Raw genomic sequence first — 21,656 nt, 5'->3', positions numbered from 1 at the left:
TTTTTCTAGTCATTGATCTGGGTAAATTTTTGTTTGTTGTCAAAGGCTAGTTTTTGACATTTTCTAAATGAGGTCAAGACTAGTAAATACCTTCTAAATTGTTGCTATAGGCAGCAATGTGGATGTGCTAATGGTGAATTCATTTTGATTTAAAAAAAAAAAGTTGGTTTCACCATCTTTTAATAATTACACACAAAACACCTACATTAAAAAAACAGTATTTAGGTTGCAAAGTCAAGCAGTTAGGAAATGCCAGAATTAAGGTTGCATGTGAAACCTTAATTTGGCCCATTTCTATGTATACTATGATACAGTCTATAATTACAAGATCACATGCTATTTTTTTTCCACAGGGCCCTTGCCTCATTCAGGATGGACTCTACAGAATTTATGAGCAGCTATCTGATATTTTATCGCAGGGGTTCTCAAACTAGGGGTTGGGACCCCTGAAGGGGTCGTGAGGTTATTACATGGGGGGTTGCAAGCTGTCAGCCTCCACCCCAGACCCCACTTTGCCTCCAGCATTTATAATGGTGTTAAATATATAAAAAAGTTTTTAATTGATAAGGGGGGGGGGTCGTACTCAGAGGCTTGCTATGTGAAAGGGGTCACCATTACAAAAGTTTGAGAACCACTGCTTTTATCGTCTAATTACTCAGTGTGTGTGATCCTCTGGCCTTATTTGCCACATACTATTCAAACCCTTCCTAAAAGACAAAATTATTAATTTCCTTCCAGGTTTTTCTATAGCACTCATATTGTATCTGCCTCACAAACATTTATTTATTTATCTTCATAAAACCTGTGAAGCAAGGGGGTATGATTCTCCCCATTTTACAGGTGGGAAGCTGAGGCACAGAGCGATTAATACCCAAAGTATTCACTGATTTTGGGTGCCCATTTTGAGGCACGATGGGTCCTGGTTTTTCAATGTTCTTTCAGAGCTCTGATTGACTTCAGTTACATCTGTGAGGGCTCAGCACTTCTGCAAATCAGACCTCATGGTCTCAAGCTGGGCACTTGGCAAATGAGGAACACACAGTTAGTGACCACCTGTGAAAAACTTTCTTAGCATCACACAGACACGGGAACTCTGTGGCACAGGCCGCATTGAATCCAGTTCTCCAGAGCAGCATTCAGCTGCCTTCACCATAAAGGACATCCTTTCTCTTTCTGCAATCCCCTGCCTCATGCATTGCATATCTTTCAACTTCTGCAGCAAATGAGGCTGGGTCCTGCAGCTGACAACCTTCTTTACTACTTCACCTTAATCTTTTACTATTTCATCCCCAGAACAAATCCAGTCTGTGCCCTGAATGAGGCAGGGCTATTATGAGTAAAGCCACGTCTTTTCCCGGAGCTTCATTCTTGAAAACATCTGAATCATTTTGACTGAAATTTTCCAAAAGTTCAGCCTGAGGCAAATGTCCAGCAGGGAAAAGTCAGCCCAAATGGTTAAAGTTTGAGAAAGTTATAAGCAACTGAAAACAGGGTCTTGCAATGGTAAGTGTCAGGCAACCTTAATCGGTGCTGCTACCAGTCCGGCCTATATAAAAGCGCCAAGCATGGGGAAGTTGTTAATCTTTGAATTTTGTCCAGCTCTTGTATAAGATTGCCTCCACAAATTCATTATACTGTTTAGATTGCATATAGAATCCCTAAATAATATTTGGTATCACATATTTGGTGAATATTGCTTCATGACTCTGTAAACTCAGGTTTTTTTGCCTTGCATGTATATGTATGTCTAAAACAGTCATTTTCACATCCTCATCTGACATAAGTCAATATTAGCACTAGTGAATAGTTTAGCTCAATCAGCTGCAGAAGTTTTTTGGATTTGAGAAGTACCAGTTCCTGTTGCCTGTCAGTGTAATATTTGGAGGACACACCCATCAGTTTCAGATTTGCAGATTCTGAATTTGCAGAAACTATGATAGGTCTTCTGACTGTACGGGAAATTTATGAAATCAGTAGCCTCTCCCTGTTAACTCCTTTTTGTCAAGCAATAATCTACCATTTCATCACCATTGTGTATCCCAGCAGAGACTGAAACATATCAAAATGTTTGAGAATTTATCAAATCAAAGTCAACAGGTCATTATAAATCAACCAATTTCCAATGAGCGCCAATTTGACCACCACTAGTTTTAATCCATATAATTTTAGGGATGTATATTAGATTGCAGAACCAAGAGCTGGTGTCCCCTCTTTTGCAGAGTACACAGTCAAAATAATACACAGGCTAGTGGTGATGACTTTCTCCTGGCTTTTTTTTTTTTTTTAAATGCTGCATTCTGCTGCATCTGGAACTAAACAAAGGAAGAAGATTCCAGCCAAGCAGTCCAATAAAATATAATTTTACAAAGTTTCTGGAACTCAGAGATTTGATTGGTGACTAAGATGGAATCATTCTCTTGTAAAACTTCCTTTTCACAATTCCCTATTTAGGGTGTGCATGAGAAGTTAAAACATTAATGAAAAGCATTTTTTCTTTTAATACAAAACTTTCAGATTTAAAATCTGAAGTGTAATGTGTACACACAAGCTTGTGAATATTTTAGGGCTGTCAAGCAATTAAAAAAATTAATCGTGATTAATCGCACAATTAAAAAAAATTGTTAATAGAATACCATTTATTTAAATATTTTTGGATGTTTTCTACATTTTCAATTATATTGATTTCAGTTACAACATAGAATACAAAGTGTACAGTGCTCACTTTATATTTATTTTTATTACAAATATTTGTACTGTAAAAAACAAAAGAAATAGTGTATTTCAATTTACTTAATACAAGTACTGTAGTGCAATCTCGTGATCATAAAAGTTGAATTTACAAATGTAGACTTATGTATAAAAAAAACTGCATTCAAAAATAAAACCATTTAAAACTTTACAGCCTACAAGTCCACTCAGTCCTACTTCAGCCAGTTTACATGCCAGATGCACTAAAGATTCATATGTCCCTTCATGCTTCAACCACCATTCTAGAGGACATGGGTCCATGCTGATGACTGGTTCTGCTCAATAACGATCCAAAGCAGCGTGAACAGACGCATGTTCGTTTTCATCATCTGAGTCAGATGCCCCCAGCAGAAGGTTGATTTTCTTTTTTGGTGGTTCAGGTTTTGTAGTTTCCGCATCTGAGTGTTGGTCTTTTAAGACTTCTGAAAGTATGCTCCACACCTTGTCCCTCTCAGATTTTGGATGGCACTTCGGATTCTTAAACTTTGGGTCGAATGCTGTAGCTATTTTTAGAAATCTCACATTGGTGTCTTCTTTGCGTTTTGTCAAATCTGCTGTGAAAGTGTTCTTAAAACGAACATGTGCTAGGTCATCATCTGAGACTGCTATAACATGACGTATATGCCAGAATGTGGGTAAAACAGAACAGGAGACATACAGTTCCCCCCCAAGGAGTTCAGTCACCAATTTAATTAACGCGCATCATCAGCATGGAAGCATGTCCTCTGGTATGGTGGCCAAAGCATGAAGGAGTATATGAATGTTTAGAATATCTGGCATGTAAATATCTTGCAATGCTGGCTTCAAAAGTGCCATGCGAACGTCTGTTCTCACTTTCAGGTGATGTAAATAAGAAGCAGGCAGCGGTATCTCCCTTAAATGTAAACAATCTTGTCTGTCTTAGCGATTGGTTGAACAAGAAGTAGGACTGAGTGGACTTGTAGGAGGCTCTAACTTTTTACATTGTTTTTGAGTGCAGTTATGTAAGTTACACTTTTACGATAAAGAGATTGCACTATAATACTTGTATGAGGTGAATTGAATGATACTATTTTTTATCATTTTTACAGTGCAAATATTTGTAATAGAAAATAATATAAAGTGATCACTGTACACTTTGTATTCTGTGTTGTAATAGAAATCAATATATTTCAAAATGTAGAAAAACATTCAAATATTTAATAAATCTCAATTGGTATTCTATTGTTTAACAGTGCGATTAATTGCAATTAATTTTTTTAATTGAAGTTAACTTTTTTTGAGTTAATTGCGTGAGTTAATTGCAATTAATCGACAGCTCTAGAATATTTGTTTTACATTTAAAAAAATAATTTCTCCCTCTCCAGGTTTGTGTTTTGGTATGAGGATTTTTTGTTTTGTTTTGTTTTTCACACTACCATGGAGTATATCCTCTTAGGAAGCACGTACCCACAGCAGATGTCAACATTCATCCTAGTAATCACAGTGATAACTGTGAAACCACAATTTCCCCCATAACTTAGATGAGAAAATAACTTTTTCAGATCTAGGAATGTACAATAAATGTAGCTTAGATGTTAACTCCTTTAAGGGCAACCAGTGTAATGTTCAAGTATCTGCAGCACCATACTCCCGACTATCGAGGGGTAGCCGTGTTAGTCTGTATCCACAAAAACAATAAGGAGTCTGGTGACACCTTAAAGACTAACAGATTTATTTGGGCATAAGCCTTCGTGGGTAAAAAACCCACTTCTTCAGATGCATGGAGTGAAAATTACAGATGCAGGCATTATTTTATTATTATATTACATTATTTGGGCATGAAAGCTTATACCCAAATAAATCTGTTTGTCTTTAAAGTGCCACCATACTCCCAACTGTGTGTTGTTAATCCCCAGAATTGTCTTGGAAATGAATGATAGCATTGCTGTTGAGTATAACACTGACAAAGTACTAATTAATACTTTTCAAACCTTTGGCACTAATTTTTCTTTATACTCTTCCTTGTTTGTCTTCTTCCTTCTCCTATTCCTTTCTTTTTTATGTTCTAGTTTGAGATGTTTACAGCACTGTTGGCTCTATGAAGATTTTGTTCTCTTTCAGCATGAATGTTGAGAGGGAAAAGACAAAGATGTCCTAAGGGGAGAAAATATTGGAATGGAAAAATGGATCCTGACTCCTGACCTCATCCAAATTTACCCTGCCTGTTTTTGCAGTTGTTCTGTGCTTCATGTGTTGATTTTTAGGGAGTATGCTGCTGAGAACTGTCATTGTCCTGAAGCAGATCATTATCTAGCCTAAAGGTGACACCATGTAGAGGAGCTAGTCATAGGAGGAAGTAAGGTGGATTGGGTAGGAGTTGGGGCATTGTGGCTGAAGAGTGATCACAGGTGTGGGAGAGCTCTCTTTTGAGACAAGAACTGAAGTAAGAAATTGGAGTGGCAAAGGAGAATTGGCTGTAGGCACAGAGTGGGAAACAGATTTTTCAGGTTGCCTATCCTTCACCCTAGACAAGAACTTCATCCAAGTTAAAATACAGGCATAGTCAGAAAAATAAGTAGTAATGATCTGATGGTCCTCCATATTTATTTTGAGTCACTTCTTGATTTTCTTATCTTACACACTTTCTTAGCTTTCAATTCAAATAATGGTGTTCTAGCTGCCAGAATTGCATGCTTGGTGTTAGGGCTAGTCTACACAGGCAACGCTAAATCGTTGCCACGGCAGTGCTTTAACATGCCTTGTGTGGTCGTGGCGCTGTTAATTGCCAGTGTAGACAAGCCCTTAGACTTGAATATCAAGCTATGGTCTCTGCCTCTTACATGTTACCAGTAATAAAGATTTGAGAATTAAATCTTAACTGATAATGTCATGGATTATGCATAAGGCTGTGCAGAATCCAGTTCACTCTTCCATAGCTGTATTTGCTTTGCAGTGCTATCAGTGGTAAGAAGCTTAGTTATTTCTATTTTAGTGGAAAAGCTGGTGCTCCTTGCTACTGGTAAAATGTGTGCTGTAGATTTTGGTTATCTAACTATTATAGTGGTACCAGGTATATATATATTTTGGAGTTGTAGAGACTTCATGTTGCTGTCTGCCTCCTTCACTGCTAATTTGGTCAAGTGGGATGACTTGACTCCTGAATTCCCAGTACTGGATAATTATGGCCTTGGGATTGTGATTCACTTCCAAGTGTGCTGATAAGTGAGCGGCTGCATTTTATTGCTGCTATCTTGGTTTTGAACTTTTCCTTCTTGTATTACTTCTGCTTGGCTTCACGCCATTCTACTGCCATCACCATCTCATTTTCTTGCAACATCAGTAATTCTCTCTCATATAAACATGCTTTTCTTTTAGGAAAAGGAAGTTTTTCAAGATTCTTTTTGACAGCCCAGGCCAGCTTGGTTTTCTCGCACCTTCACTGCCCCACCGCGCAACCCAAGTGTTGTATTTGGAGTGGTCCTGCTTCTTAGTAAAAAACCTGTTCTTACACTTGTTTAGACTTAAGTTTTATTTGATGAAGGGTAAGAATCTAAATAGAGAGCTGGTGGTAAAAATTTCATTTTGTAACCTAATAGTTAGAAGTTTTGAAAATCTGTCTTAGCTGTAAGAAGTAAAGAAAAAAGGGTCCTTCAGGGCACTGTGCAAGGCACATCTGCCCTTCCAGTCTTCGCTGGTTGAGATGATGGGTGTTCATTGAAGATCTGGAGTTGTTAGCAATGAGTCTTCTGTTGAGATTGAGCCATTTTGTAAATGTGTCTAGTTGAATTACTCTTGTACAATGTTATGTATGTGCTTAGAGACTTGGTCTGCTTATTTGAAAGAACTATTTAAAATATTTAGTATGAAGTCTGAAAAAAATTAAATAGTTATGTCACCATCATTGGGGTAGTAAATAACGGAAAATGTGATGGAGGGCAGATGAAAAGGCAACCAACATCAAATCCAAATTATTCAATCGTGTACCCAGCAATTTCATTCCTACTTCAACACCACTCTACTGAATTGTCCCCATTGCCCCCAAACAAACTTAAGGTAATTGGAGAGCAGTTGGAATTCTTCTAGCTAGATCGTGGTTACATATGTCCTCTGACAGTAGTTTACAAGCATTTACGTTGGAGTTTAAGATCTCCAGAGACCTCAGAAGGCTTATTGCAGCTTTGAGGAAACAAGTAGGCAATTTATTTGTGCAACTGCTGCCTAAAGGATCATGGAGCAAGCCTAACTATTCTTGGAAAACTAAGTGGAATCTGGAAATGAATGCTTCCTTTTAAAATGCAAGGTATTGAAGTAGAAAGTATTTCAGTAGAACTAGAAAGGATAGGCACTGGTAGCCAGCAGCAGTGTTCTTCCGTTCTACTATTATCAGGAAGGTTTGGATTAGATGGTTTTTTTTTTGACCTAACTCTCCTGAGGTGAAAATGGAGTATTCTGGCTGAACTGATTGTGTTTTATGTTCTGAGCCCGCCACAAAGAAACAACTGAAATAAGGTCTGAAAGAGTCCTATTCAGCCCCTGATGTGCATGGGATCTTAACTCTGTGTGTGTGGGGTGGGGAGAGGAGGACTGGGTGTGATCTTCTGTGGTGTGGATGACTCATTGTCTACCAATTAGTATTTCTCATTGCTAGGATAACACAATTAAATGCATGTGGTTAACAGATATTTTAAGATCCTATAAGCATTATTACCATATACTTATATAAAAAGCCTCAAATGCACAATTATAATAAAATAAGGATATTATAATGTCTGATATACATAATATAGTCATTGCTTATTAATGTATTATAATTGTTAGGATTATCTTGGTATTCATAATTACTTTGAACTTTGGTAGTGATTCTCAAATAATCCAGTAGATCAAAACATTGATGGTCCTGCTCCACTATAAAGTAGGTCATTTTCTAAACTACAGTTATTTATTTTAAAATGTTGTAGTGCCCTTACACTTATAAAACGTACACTCTCCATACATTTGGATAGTAAAGCAAAAGAGCAATTGTGTAACTGTACCTGCCTAACAAACTTATGCTGCTTCTGTTTCTTGCCATTTAAACTCTCTTCTTTTCATAACTGTGCTTTATGATATGTTTCAGAGGAATAAATTCTCACTGTGAGGGTGGGTCATTAGAATACACGTAAAGATATGTAGGTACATCTGAAAGCGTGTGCTGCTTTTAGAAACCAGCTTATCACATAGTTTGAGGAGCTCACCATTATTTTCTCTGGTACATTGGCCAAACCGGACAGTCCCTATGTAAAAGAATAAATGGACACAAATCGGACATCAGGAATGGTAACGTACAAAAGCCAGTAGGAGAACACTTCAATCTTCCTGGACATTCTATAACAGATCTGAAAGTAGCCATACTTGAACAAAAAAACTTCAGAAACAGACTTCAAAGAGAAACAGCAGAACTAAAATTCATTTGCAAATTTAACACCATTAATTTGGGCTTGAATAGGGACTGGGAGTGGCTGGCTCATTACAGAAGCAGCTTTGCTTCTCCTGGAATTGACATCTCCTCATCTATTATTGGGAGTGGACTACATCCACCCTGATCGAATTGGCCCTGTCAACACTAGTTCTCCACTTGTGAGGTAACTCCCTTCTCTTCATGTGTCCGTATATATATGACTGCATCTGTAATTTTCACTCCATGCATCTGAAGAAGTGGGGGTTTTACCCACGAAAGCTTACGCTCAAATAAATGTTAGTCTTTAAGGTGCCACCAGACTCATTATTTTCTTTAAAAAGAAAAGGAGTACTTGTGGCACCTTAGAGACTAACCAATTTATTTGAGCATAAGTTTTCGTGAGCTACAGCTCACTTCATCGGGTGCATACTCTGGAAAGTGTAGAAGATCTTTTTATACACACAAAGCATGAAAAAATACCTCCCCTCACCCCACTCTCCTGCTGGTAATAGCTTATCTAAAGTGATCACTCTCCTTACGATGTGTATGATAATCAAGTTGGGCCATTTCCACCACAAATCCAGGGTTTAACAAGAACGTCTGGGGGGAGGGGTAAGAAAAAACAAGGGGAAATAGGTTACCTTGGATAATGACTTAGCCACTCCCAGTCTCTATTCAAGCCTAAGTTAATTGTATCCAATTTGCAAATGAATTCCAATTCAGCAGTCTCTCGCTGGAGTCTGGATTTCAAGTTTTTTTGTTGTAATATCGCAACTTTCATGTCTGTAATCGCGTGACCAGAGAGATTGAAGTGTTCTCCAACTGGTTTATGAATGTTCTAATTCTTGACATCTGATTTGTGTCCATTTATTCTTTTATGTAGTTTTCAGAAAATTTCCCATACCGGAAACCTACTGACCGCTATTCCTACCTACATGCCTCCAGCTTTCACCCTGACCACACCACATGATCCATTGTCTACAGCCAAGCTCTGCGATACAACCGCATTTGCTCCAACCCCTCAGACAGAGACAAACACCTACAAGATCTCTATCAAGCATTCTTACAACTACAATACCCACCTGCGGAAGTGAAGAAAGAGATTGATAGAGCCAGAAGAGTTCCCAGAAGTCACCTACTACAGGACAGGCCTAACAAAGAAAATAACAGGACGCCACTAGCCATCACCTTCAGCCCCCAACTAGCTCACGAAAGCTTATGCTCAAATGAATTGGTTAGTCTCTAAGGTGCCACAAGTACGCCTTTTCTTTTTGCGAATACAGACTAACACAGCTGTTACTCTGAAACCTGTCATTATTTTCTTTGACATGATTGCAAACAGTACAGTACACAAGATAAGAATGCTTGAAGGGCAAACAATTTTAAGAGGATTCCTGTTTAATTAGTTTTATTATAGTAGTGCCTAGAGACTCCAGCAGATATTAGATTGTGCTTAAATGTGGTAAAACACAATCCTTGCCCTGAAGAACTTATAGATAGTCATGACAGACAAAGGGTGGGAGAAAAAATGTCAGCTAAACTTGCTTATATCTAATCAGTTAAGATCAGGGTGGATTTGATTTTTAATCATGTTAGGAAGACTCGATTTAATCATGGATTTCTACATAAAAGTGTATTATTGTTGGTTGTTATAACCTTTAATACATATTCTCACAACTCAGAGATAGGTGTAGGTTTCATTTTCAGAAGACACACGCTATACATTTTTAAAGTGATTTATTTTGAAAACATTTCAGATTAGTTTTCCAGCTATATCAGAAAATGAATGATTGTTCAGTTATTTCATTTACCAAAGATAATTGAAGCAGATATTTATGAAGTCATTGGGAGATGAACTATCTCCAATTCAACAGGTTAATCATTAATATGTGGAGGATTTTCTTGCAATGCTGTATTAGGAGGAGAACTTCACCAGTCAGACATTTAAATTGTTTTATTTAAGTAAAACCAACAACGTTATGTATTCTGGATTTTTTCTTCAACAGCAAACAGAATATTTTAGCAAAACAAGCATATGCATTTTTGAATTTAGTTAAACATTCGAGATTTTTAAAATCAGGTTTGTTTTGGTTAAAATTATTTTTAACTAAAATAGTTAACTGAAATATTTTTAAAAAAAAATCAACTGTCAGCCAGGTCAACATGAGAAACTTAAAATATTGGCTTCTGCAGCTAACTCTAGTTGTCTTCACCTTTATTTTCCTGTTTGTTCATAATCTGGAAAAGAAAAACAAGCTCTCCTGCTTTTTCAGGTCCCCAACGATTTCTCAATTGGGAATGAATTAGTCCAAAGGAAGAAAATATTCTTTCTACACCAGCAGCAGAAGCCACTGCTGTTAAAAGTGAGATTATCACTTCAACAGTCTCTGAATCCTAGTGCTTAAGTGACTCCACCAATTCACTGGTGTGACTTTCTTTAAAACATCATCAGCAAACATATATTTCTTGAATGGTTCACCCTCAGCTCTGAAGTTTATTATAGTTGGCATTATCGAGGGATGATTGCTGGATGTCCATGTCATAGCCAACTCCTCTTCTTCAGCAGTTAAGGTTTGACCCTGGTACCAAGTTGTCAAGGTTCCTTCCCCACTCTGAAGTCTAGGGTACAGATGTGGAGACCTGCATGAAAACCCCCTAAGCTTATTTTTACCAGCTTAGGTTAAAACTTCCCCAAGGTACAAACTATTTTACCTTTTGCCCTTGGACTTTATTGATGCCACCACCAAGCGTCTAACAGATATATAACCAGGAAAGAGCCCGCTTGGAAACGTCTTTCCCCCCAAAATCCTTCCCAAACCCTTCACCCCCTTTCCTGGGGAAGGCTTGATAAAAATCCTCACCAATTTGCATAGGTGAACACAGACCCAAACCCTTGGATCTTAAGAACAATGAAAAAGCAATGAGGTTCTTAAAAGAAGACTTTTAATTGAAGAAAAAAAGTAAAAGAATCATCTCTGTAAAATCGGGATGGTAAATACTGTACAGGGTAATCAGATTCAAAACATAGAGAATCCCTCAAGGCAAAGCCTTAAGTTTCAAAAAGACACACAAACAGGAATATACATTCCATTCAGCACAGCTATTTTATCAGCCATTTAACTAAAACAGAAGCTAAGGCATATCTAGCTAGATTACTTACTAAGTTCTAAGACTCCATTCCTGTTCTGTTCTCGGCAAAAGCATCACACAGACAGAGAGCCTTTGTTTCTCCCTCCCTCCAGCTTTGAAAGTATCTTGTCTCCTCATTGGTCATTTTGGTCAGGTGCCAGCGAGGTTATCCTAGCTTCTTAACCCTTTACAGGTGAAAGGGTTTTTCCTCTAGCCAGGACGGTTATAAAGGTGTTTACCCTTCCCTTTATATTTATGACATGAGTATTGAGAATATTTGCAAGAAAATGAGCTGAAAATAGTGCTTGTCCCATTCATTTTTTTTAATGCTTGTAATTTAACTCTGTCATTGCATATTTCTCTTTTTAAGATCTCACTCAGTCCATTCCAAATTTCAACAGCATCATCAATAAGAGAGCTATATCCCTGCATTTTGTTCAAGGCTACAGAAATATGCTGTAGGGTACTTAGCATGCGTTCAACATTTCTCTTAAGCCCAATGTTGAGAACTTTGGCTGTGACAGTGCCATCTATTTTGTCACGATTTTGTTCACAAACTGTCATCAGATTAGGCCAGTTCTTGATATCGTGCTGAAACCAGTCCACTACTGAGTTCCATCGCACGTCTTGTGGGAGGGTTAGCTTGGTTCCTCCCACTTTTTTCAGAGCAGCTGCTGCAAAGTGGTTGTTTTGGAATTATTTTGCAATTTCAACATTAACCTTTATTTCTAAAAAACTGAAGTCTTTGGCTAGGAGGTGAAGCAAATGAGCACTGCAACTGTATGTTATTATCTTGGGACTCTCTTCTAAATAATTTCTTCTCATCTTGCCGGATACATTTGCAGCATTGTTTGTGACCAAGCTGTGTACTAGACATTTGAATTTTTTTTTCACAGTTTGTTTAGCTTTTACTTCTACTACTTGTAAGTATTCTGCTATGTGTGCATTTCCTGATGTATCAGTTGTTTCTGTAAGGAAGACATTTCCTTCTTCTGTTGCCACAGAAGCACAAACAACAGGTCATTGTGGACATTGCTCCACCCATCAAGACTCAGGTTAACAATTTTACCCTCTAGACCTTTTGCACACTGCTCAATTACTCTTTCATACACTTTATCTAGCAATTTGCCTGCGACATCTGCTCTGTTAGGTGGACTGTATGCTGGTCTTAATGACTGAACCACATTAATAAAGTGTGAGTTCCCAATCATATGGAAAGGAGAGTTTGTTGCATAAACAAACCGGGCAATTTTTTCATCTATTACCTCTTTTTTGTAATCTGCTGGTTTTTATCACAAATTTATCTATGGTTATCTAAGGTACAAATAAGTGATGGTCACGTTAACACCACCCTATACCGAAAACCCACCGACCACTATGCCTCCCTTCATGCCCCAGCTTCCATCCCGGACACACCACATGATCCATTGTCTACAGCCAAGCACTGAGGTACAACTGCATTTGCTCCAACACCTACAAGATCTTCGCCAAGCATTCTCAAAAATACGATACCCACACAAGGAAATAAGGAATCAGATCAACAGAGCCAGACGTGTACCCAGAAGCCTCCTGCTGCAAGACAAGCCCAAGAAAGAAACCAACCGAACTCCACTGGCCATCACATAAAGTCCTCAGCTAAAACCTCTCCAACGTATCATCAGTGATCTACAACCCATCCTGGACAACAATCCCTCACTTTCACAGGCCTTGGGAGGCAGGCCAGTCCTCGCCCACAGACAACCCACCAACCTGAAGCATATTCTTACCAGCAACTACATACCGCACCATAGTAACTCTAACTCAGGAACCAATCCATGCAACAAACCTCGATGCCAATTCTGCCTACATATCTACACCAGCGACACCATCACAGAACCTAACTAGATCAGCCACACCATCACCGGTTCATTCACCTGCACGTCCACCAATGTAATATACGCCATCATGTGCCAGCAATGCCCCTCTGGTATGTATATCGGCCAAACTCGACAGTCCCTACGTAAAAGGATAAATGGACACAAATCGGATATTAGGAATGGCAATATACAAAAAGCTGTAGGAGAACACTTCAACCTCCCTGGACACACAAGAGCAGATTTAAAGGTAGCCATCCTGCAGCAAAAAAAACTTCAGGACGAGACTTCAAAGAGAAACTGTTGAGCTTCAGTTCATTTGCAAATTTGACACCATCAGTTCAGGATTAAACAAAGACTGTGAATGGCTAGCCAGCTACAAAATCAATTTCTTCCTCCTTGGTGTTCACACCTCAACTGCTAGAGGAGGGCCTCATCCTCCCTGATTGAACTAAACTTGTTATCCCTAGCCTGATTCTTGCTTGCGTATTTATACCTGCCTCTGGAAATTTCCACTACAAGCATCTGATGAAGAGGGTATTCACCGACGAAAGCTTATGCTCTAATACGTCTATTAGTCTATAAGGTGCCACAGGACTCTTTGCCGCTTTTACAGATCCTGAGTAACATGGCTACCCCTCTGATACTTGACACCATGCAAGGCACTGTATTTAGCCGTATGGAGTGGAACTCCATCAACCTCATGAAGAAACTTGCACAAATATAGACAGATATCATCTTCCTTTCCAAATGTAAACGGATGGACATCATACCAAATGGACTGAAGCTGAAAAATCCATTGCTATCTACATACTGCACAGACCACAGTGAGAGATTATGCCACACACTAGCAAAGAAACTGAAGAACCACCTGATAAGCATCCTATACAGCAAACAGGAAAACATCAAAAAGGAGCTCTCCAACCTGGAGACTCTCATAAATAACTAACCTTCCATACAAACGGACTTTACTAAAATAAGACAGGAGATCCACATTACACACTTCACCTCTCTACAAAGGAAAAAGGACTGTAAGCTGTCTAAAATCATACCTGCCACATGGGGTCACAACAGTGGTACCCCTAACTCACCCAGCAATATCGTTAACCTATCCAGCTACACACTCAGCCTGGCAGGATAGTCTTCAGAATCCTGTATGTTGAAGATGGAGTCTCCTTAACAAAATAAGTTGTTGCAGTTATTTCATTATTATTACCATACTGCTAATTTAGTATTACTCATTGCATTCCCTGACACTCTATACTACTACAAAGGTGAAATTGTAAAAGGAAGATCTGCCTATTTCAGCTATTTATTTTTTATCACAACTGCATCTAAAATGATAGTACCAGAGAGTAACAACTATATTTTTTGCTCAAATGTGAGAATTCAAGAATAGTCCAGAAGGAAGACAGGCAGTCCTTAAGAAAGAAGTACGAAATAAAAAAGTTTACCAACCTGAAGATCCTGTATGTTCAGACATGTTCCTTTCATCATCTTCAACACAGCTTCCTCCTGAGAAGGAACACTTCTCATGATGTTGTTTCATGTGGGGAACCAGGCCTTGCATTTCTTTGTTGCACTGTTTGCATTTTACACGCATACCTGTCTTACCTGCTGGTAGAGTAACTTCATTAAAATATTCCCAAACTGGATCTTTTTTACGGCCTGCTGCCATTACAGGTTTTCCCTTTTAGTGAGAGATGGTAGATCTCAAATCAATGAATGCTACACTCAGAAAAACCTCAAGACTTCTGAAATATGCTGCTCAAACAGTTTCACTTTTGTTTCTACTGCCTGTCCCTCCCTTCTCACATTTATCTCCAGACTTCTTCTCTTTGTCCAGATATATTCTGCCCCCAACAATCTTCTATTCATTGAACTTTCTGAAACTTTGCACTTTTAGAGAGAGGTAAGGGATTGACTCTGTGTACACAAATTTGCAGAGGGACAATAGGGTTGAGGTCTGTTATTTCTCACCTCTGTATATTTATTTAAGAACATTTTTGCTGTTAAGAAGCATGTTATCTCTGGAGACCCAAATCCACAGTTTGAGAACTGCAAAATTACGCATCTCTGATGGTCTCTTCTAGACTGAGCCCCATTGGGTAGGTAGAAAGATTAACCTAAATAATCTATACAGAAGTCCCTGGAACCCCATAAGATTGGGTCCCTAATCCATGAATTATTGGAACGCATTTAAAAAATGTTCTTAAACATTACATGAATATATTGTCTCATACTATAAAATTAGAATTTATAATCCCTATTCCATAATGAGATATCTTTGAGCTATAATGTATCTTAATTAAAACGATCTTTAGATAGGTTTTTTCCTCAAAAAGCATTTTATCAAAAACATTCAATTTTTATGTATTTTTAAATAATTGATTTTTATCCACCCTGGTTAAGATTAACATTTAAGTATTTTCTAGAGAAACCGTACACATACATCAGCACCTCCTTCATCTTTACAGAGGATAAAGTTTTATTGGAAGAAGTTGTCTAATGGTTTTTGGTGTTTGCAAAGAAATTAAAAGCTGAATATGTTTTAGATGGGATGTGATGTATTGGTGAAAAAGGCTTGATAAAAGGTATTACTGTAAAGCTATAGTTCACTTTTCTTACATATTTCACTTTTCATATTAGCATGTCAACAAAGTGAACAGTTAAACTTGGGAAAAATCTTTTAAGTGAAATTTGAATGTATTAAAGATAAACTTGCCTTTTTTAGTGAGGTTGTTTTTGGGGTAGGAGGGAGGGAAGTCAGCTTCTGTGACCAACAGGTCCTTCTCAGGTATAGCTTCCATTACGAATAGCGTGTATTAAGTCAGTTATTCTTCCAAGGAGGTAAATTGGTTAAGTTGTCTTTACTGTTCAGATTTCTGTAAGGTGTACCAGATTGCTATAATATGTAGAACTTAAATTTTTTTTATAAATGGTCTTCCATATCCTGCATTGTACATATGTTCCTTAATCTGTTTAAATTACCATGTTCTTAAAATTGAAAAAATAGCCTTTTTGTTTTGCTTTGTAAACTGAATAAATTATAGCCTAGTTATTAAAGATACTGAGGACTTACAGATACCACTTGAAATCCACTTAAGTTTTAGGTGCTCAACACCTTTGAAAAATCAAGCCAGAAATAAAATAAATATTTTAAGAGAAGAATTTGTAACAGCTTTTTTTTTAGTAAATGTAAGTGAAAATTGAAAGTGTTACATTTTTAAAATGGTGATTAAACAGTGTAGGGATATTTTTGGAGACTATAGAGAGGAGATTTTCTAGGCCCAGTATGATGATAAATATGAATAAAATAAAGGGCCTTTCATAATCTAAATTCCTGAGGCAGCACTATGACTGCTAGAAAGCCAATTATAGTATTCTCCTGCACCACTGCCAAAAAAAAAAGGGGGGGGGGCTCTATGTGTACATATTTGGTGAAAAAACACTTGTGATTTACTTCACATATCTACTGCACTTTGTAAGGCTATGCCAACAACAGACTTCCTGAGTGTGTCTGCTTCCTGGCTGTCTAATTTCAGCACATATGCAAAGTTAAGCACGTGTACTATGAAGGAATATTTGTTTTTTTTTGAGTCCTTATGTTTTTTTTCATTCCATAAGAGTAGTTCTTGGTAGTAGAATCCTCAGTAAAGAAGAGAGACAATAACATTACATTCTTTGATGATCTTTCATCATATTTTCTTACACTCTTATGTTGGGACAGTGAAGGAAAAACACCAAGGAAGAGATTAAGGCAATTTGAATTGGCAAAATAAGTGTCAGCACATTCCCTGTCAACAAAAATCAGCTGTGGTTTTGCACTGACACACACTCCACCTCGGCCAAATAGTCAACCCTGCATGGGTATAGATAAATCAAAATGAGCAGCCTGGGCACAAAAGGGTGCAGGACAGAAAAGTCTGTTTAATTGTTCTACAGTAAAGGGTTGTGTCTTATATACAGGGATTACTAATGCTAAATAAATAGTTCAATTAAATACATATGCAAATAATACAAACTAATTGTGCCTTATGCTCAGGTTAACGTGGGAATCTTTGTTTCTTAATTTCATCTTTAACAATAACAACCCTGTCTGCTCCTCCCCCACACATGCACATTTTCAAAATCTTCTCATTTGGGGCTTGGGCTGTGGGGCTGTTCCATTGCTGTGTAGACTTCCAGGCTCAGGCTGGAGCCTAGACTCTAAGACCCTGCAAGGTGGGAGTGTCCCAGAAATTGGGCTCCAGCGTAAGCCTGGAAGTCTACACAGCAATGAAACAGCCCCAGCCCGAGCCCCAGAAGCCAGGTATGCTGTCTAGAGTTTTATTTCTCTATTGATACAACACCAGGTAACCATGTGCGATCAGTTTATTAATCAAAGATAGATCAGCATAATACAGAAAGGTTAGTACATTACCAGTCTGGAGAACAGGTTTGCAGTGGTTACGTCTTCGCTCTGTTTCAAGTTGTGAGCTTATTTTGGGTGTGAAAAATGGCTAGAATCGTGATGGTCAGATCAGTCATGTGTCTAGTTGGTGTGGAGACATACCCTATATAGATTCTGGTTGACCAAAACTATTTGCAGATTTGAGATGAATTCAGCAAATAGTTTCAGAGGAAGGGGAAAAAAAGGAAGAAAAAGATTTTGGAAATCTCAAAACATTTCTTTTTCGACTTTTTGTTTGAGCAAGAAATTTCATTTAGGAATTTACCACCTTTTAATTAAAAAAGAATACAAAATGTCCCCCCACCTCCAAAAACAAAATAAAATGAAAAACTGGAAAAAAATGTTTTGGGCCAGTCTAAAGTGTTTTATTTGATCGAAAAGTACATTTTTCCCCGACAAAATGAAAAAAAAAACCAACCTATTTTTTTGTTTTGTGTTAGTCTGAAACAGAAGTTTTTCAATTTTTTTTTTTTCAGGTTGACAACCAAACCAAAAAATTGGTTATTCCCACAGGCCTATTAAAAACTAGGTGTGCGAAGATGAGATCTACTAATTCTAAAATCCAAAAACCATCAGTTCAGTTCACAAACTACAGATAATACTTGCTTTGTTTAATAAATCGTTAATCTTAAAAGCAAAGTATGTTTTGTTAAACAATTTTTCTTATTTAGTCATCACATTTTAAGGTAGTTTAATGTAACTAATTTTTTAAAACATGCTTTTAAAAACATTTTTAATTGAATTCTAATTTCCATCCAAATAGAGCATGATGAAAATCATGAGTAAAAATATCAGTCTAATAAATCAGAAATGCATCATTCACCATTTTCTAATATAATAAAAATGTCAATATTAAGACTCTTAAGTAAATGTATATTAAACTAATATAATTGCTGAAATAAATGTGTAGGTACAGCATACCCTCCTGGTTAGCAAAAGTGCCAAATTTAGTGTAAAGGCTATATTTCATTGCAAATCAACATGTTTTAATGGTTACTAACGAATAAGAAACAACCTTTCTTCAGGAAAATAACAGAAAAGTACAAATGCAAAACAACTTTAACATCAATTATTTAAATTAAGGTTTTCTGCTTGCTGATTAAAATCAGCAATTTAAATAGCCTTGATTTAAATCAGTCCACCCTGATGCCCTATATTATACTGTATTTGTGCTCCTTGCTTTTTAAAATCTTTTAAGATTAAGTGGGATATAGTTTATACAAAAAATGCTATGTAAAATGTGTGGTTTTAAATATGAAGTAACTTAACTTTGTTTTAGAAAACTTTACTAAAACTTTTTAGTGTTTTCAGTGTCACTTGAAAATGTAACAATCCAGTAGTTAAACTGGAACAAGCAGAGAGCGGTTGCACAATATAAATAATTCTCTGTGCAAATTCAGAGTATTAGGAATGTCCTCTTCCTCTGTCGGATTGGTTTAGATCCATAAGTGGTTTATAATGTAATCTAGAGGGTTGCATGCTTTGCTGCTTCTGTAGGCCTAGCTCATTGAACACACATCCCTCCATTCCTCGCCCAGGAGCTCCTGATGTGCCACCCTCCCATTTCTCTGTATGTCAGGGACTCCTTGCAACCCATCCACTGCCCTGCTTCATGCCAGTGGCTCTGTGCACCCCACCACTCCCCCTTCACTGCATATGAGGGAAATCTGTGCCCCCCCCATTGCTTCCAGCTCTCCTCAACTTGCCAATGGCTCTTTGTGGCACCCATGCAAGGGTTTCCCAGTCTCCCCCTGCAAGGGCTTCTATGCGTCCCCCATCCCTCTGCTCCCTCATACGTCCATTCACCCCTTCAACATAATGGCAGGGACTCTGTGCTGCATGTCCTCCTCTCCTGTTGGACCCTAGTCATGCCAGGAGCTCTGTGTGCCCCTGTTTTTCCCCATACCCAGATTCTCTCTTCATCTCCACCATTCTTATTTCTTTTCAGTCTGGGAGACAAACTATTCAAGGTGACAATATATTTAAGTTGTATTGGACCATGGGCAGAGCTGGTGGAAGGGGTTATTGGTTCTTTGATACTCAGATAAATTTGTTAATCTCTAAGGTGTCACAAGTACTCCTTTTCTTTTTGTGGATACAGCCTAACACGGCTACTACTCTGAAACTTGATCTAGACAATTACTGAGGTGGTTGAAGTTGCTGGATCTGCTAACATGATAAAGGGGCTCCTTTTGTCTCCTGTTTTCCTCTTCTGGATTTCTGATTTTCACCAAAATTAATAGAGTTCAGTATAGAATATTCCTTGAAATTTTGGAATTGGTTAGATGTTCACAAGTTATTGTATAATAGACAGATATGCCCTCGAGCTGAGTGTGAGACCTCGCTTCATGCAGCTTGTTATGGTCTATACTATAGTGAAGATTTTGTATAATTATTTGGAAACTTTCTTGTGCAAGCAAGTTTGTTATAGAATATAACTAATTAAAATTATTTCTTAGGTGCAATGGATGAGCTTCATAGCCTGGACCCAAGAAGGCAAGAATTGTTAGAGGCCAGATTTACAGGAGTAGTGAGTGGCAGCACTGGGAGTACTGGAAGTTGCAGTGTTGGAGCTAAAGTAAGTAGAATTGGGTGGCTATTTAAACCTCTCTGTGAAATGTTAATTTAATTTTAATTTAAGAAAATATACTATCTATAAAACATACACCATGTATAACAATGAGTCTCATCAGAAAATGCTGTAGCCTATCTGGGGTAGGTTGGCATGATTTATTTTCTAGTTTAGTCTCTTATTCCAGTAAAAACATTGGCTTATGGGTTCCATATACTTTATAAAAGTTTTTCTTTTGGTAGGATGTGCAAGGGTCACTGTGAAAATGGGATATATGACTCCTCTAGGACAGCTTTCATTTTGGGAGAGAGAATGAAGGGGTATTCCTTTACATATGTACCTCCCGCACATCCTCATTTTTCCACTGTCTGAAACCAGCAAGACACACAGGAGTTGCACCTAAGTACATCTGTGTTTCCTGTTCAAGCAATTAGTTGAGATTCTAGAACTTTCCTCTTCTCTTGATGGGCAGTTTCCCTTATTTCCTGGGAAGAACAGTTATGAAAAGGCTATCTCTATCTAACTGCTGCAAAAGAGTTGTTAGAAGTTTGCAGAACATAAGGTGAAAACCATAATAAATAGATTCTTAAAATGAGTGCTCCTGGTTGGTTTCTGTGTCCAAATACACAAATGTCAGAGGAACACCAGATATGACATGAAAAAGAACTACCTGAAGATGTTCCTAGATAACAAGGAAGATCCCTGAGAAACGCCTACCAATTCTATTTATTCTGGTTATGTTTCAACAGGAACTTCAATTCACAAGTCATGATCTAGTCTGAGGTCAGTCTCATTCTGCAAACTGGCTGAATAATGGATCAGTGATCCAGTGTCTCTAAGATGAGCACTTGCTCTGGCAAGAGTTATAATTTTGCATCATAATATTTCTGCACAGCCTTGCTTTTGAGTATTGGATTTGTGGAAGAAAAGAGAACAATCCATTGATCAAGGAGGTAGAAAATGGACAGCCTAACAGATATCAAATGCATTGGCAATAGGGCAAACGTTTCCACTAAAGGGCTTTCTGGAATTCTTTGTCAAACAGATCTCTGAATAGATATAAACCAGGCCAAGAAAAGACCTGTTTTACATTACTTCTCAGGCTGCATGACTTCATACATTTTTATAACCCAAGGATATTTATGGTTTAACTTCTTATTTTTTCTTGGCAGTCGAATCCTTTTACATAGGGAAAACTATTTCCATTTAAAGAGTAGGAAAATACTGGCAATAAGTTGTAGTTTTCGGATAAAAGAGGAGGGTTCTGCCATTAGGTTTGAAACCCACTCTAGTAAAACCTTTCTGCAACAGAAACATCTCAGTCAAAGCATAACTTGAGGACGTTAGATGATGGGGTTGAAAACTCAAGTATGACAGATGTCACTGAAAACCAAAAGGAAGCTGAGAATCTTGATAATCCTGACAATCAAATTTGTAACAAGAATAGGTATGCGGAATGTGTGTACTTTGCACAATACAGGAAAGCTGGCACGGGTTACATGA

At 37.8% G+C, this 21,656-nt stretch overlaps 1 protein-coding gene across 3 annotated transcripts in view; it reads left to right on the top strand.

Annotated features, from left to right (window-relative positions):
* The window catches only part of TLK1 (tousled like kinase 1), a 128,882-nt gene that overhangs the window by 28,381 nt on the left and 78,845 nt on the right, over positions 1-21,656 (top strand). For all 3 annotated transcript variants that reach the window (XM_077830012.1, XM_077830014.1, XM_077830013.1), the window contains one exon: positions 20,041-20,159. In XM_077830012.1, the coding sequence (XP_077686138.1) occupies positions 20,041-20,159 (119 nt within the window). The remainder of the gene's footprint in view (positions 1-20,040; positions 20,160-21,656) is intronic.

The sequence above is a fragment of the Eretmochelys imbricata genome, chromosome 11 (assembly GCF_965152235.1).
Source record: "Eretmochelys imbricata isolate rEreImb1 chromosome 11, rEreImb1.hap1, whole genome shotgun sequence".
In the NCBI taxonomy this organism is placed as follows: Eukaryota; Metazoa; Chordata; order Testudines; family Cheloniidae; genus Eretmochelys; species Eretmochelys imbricata.
This window is presented reverse-complemented; position numbering and strand designations above follow the sequence as displayed.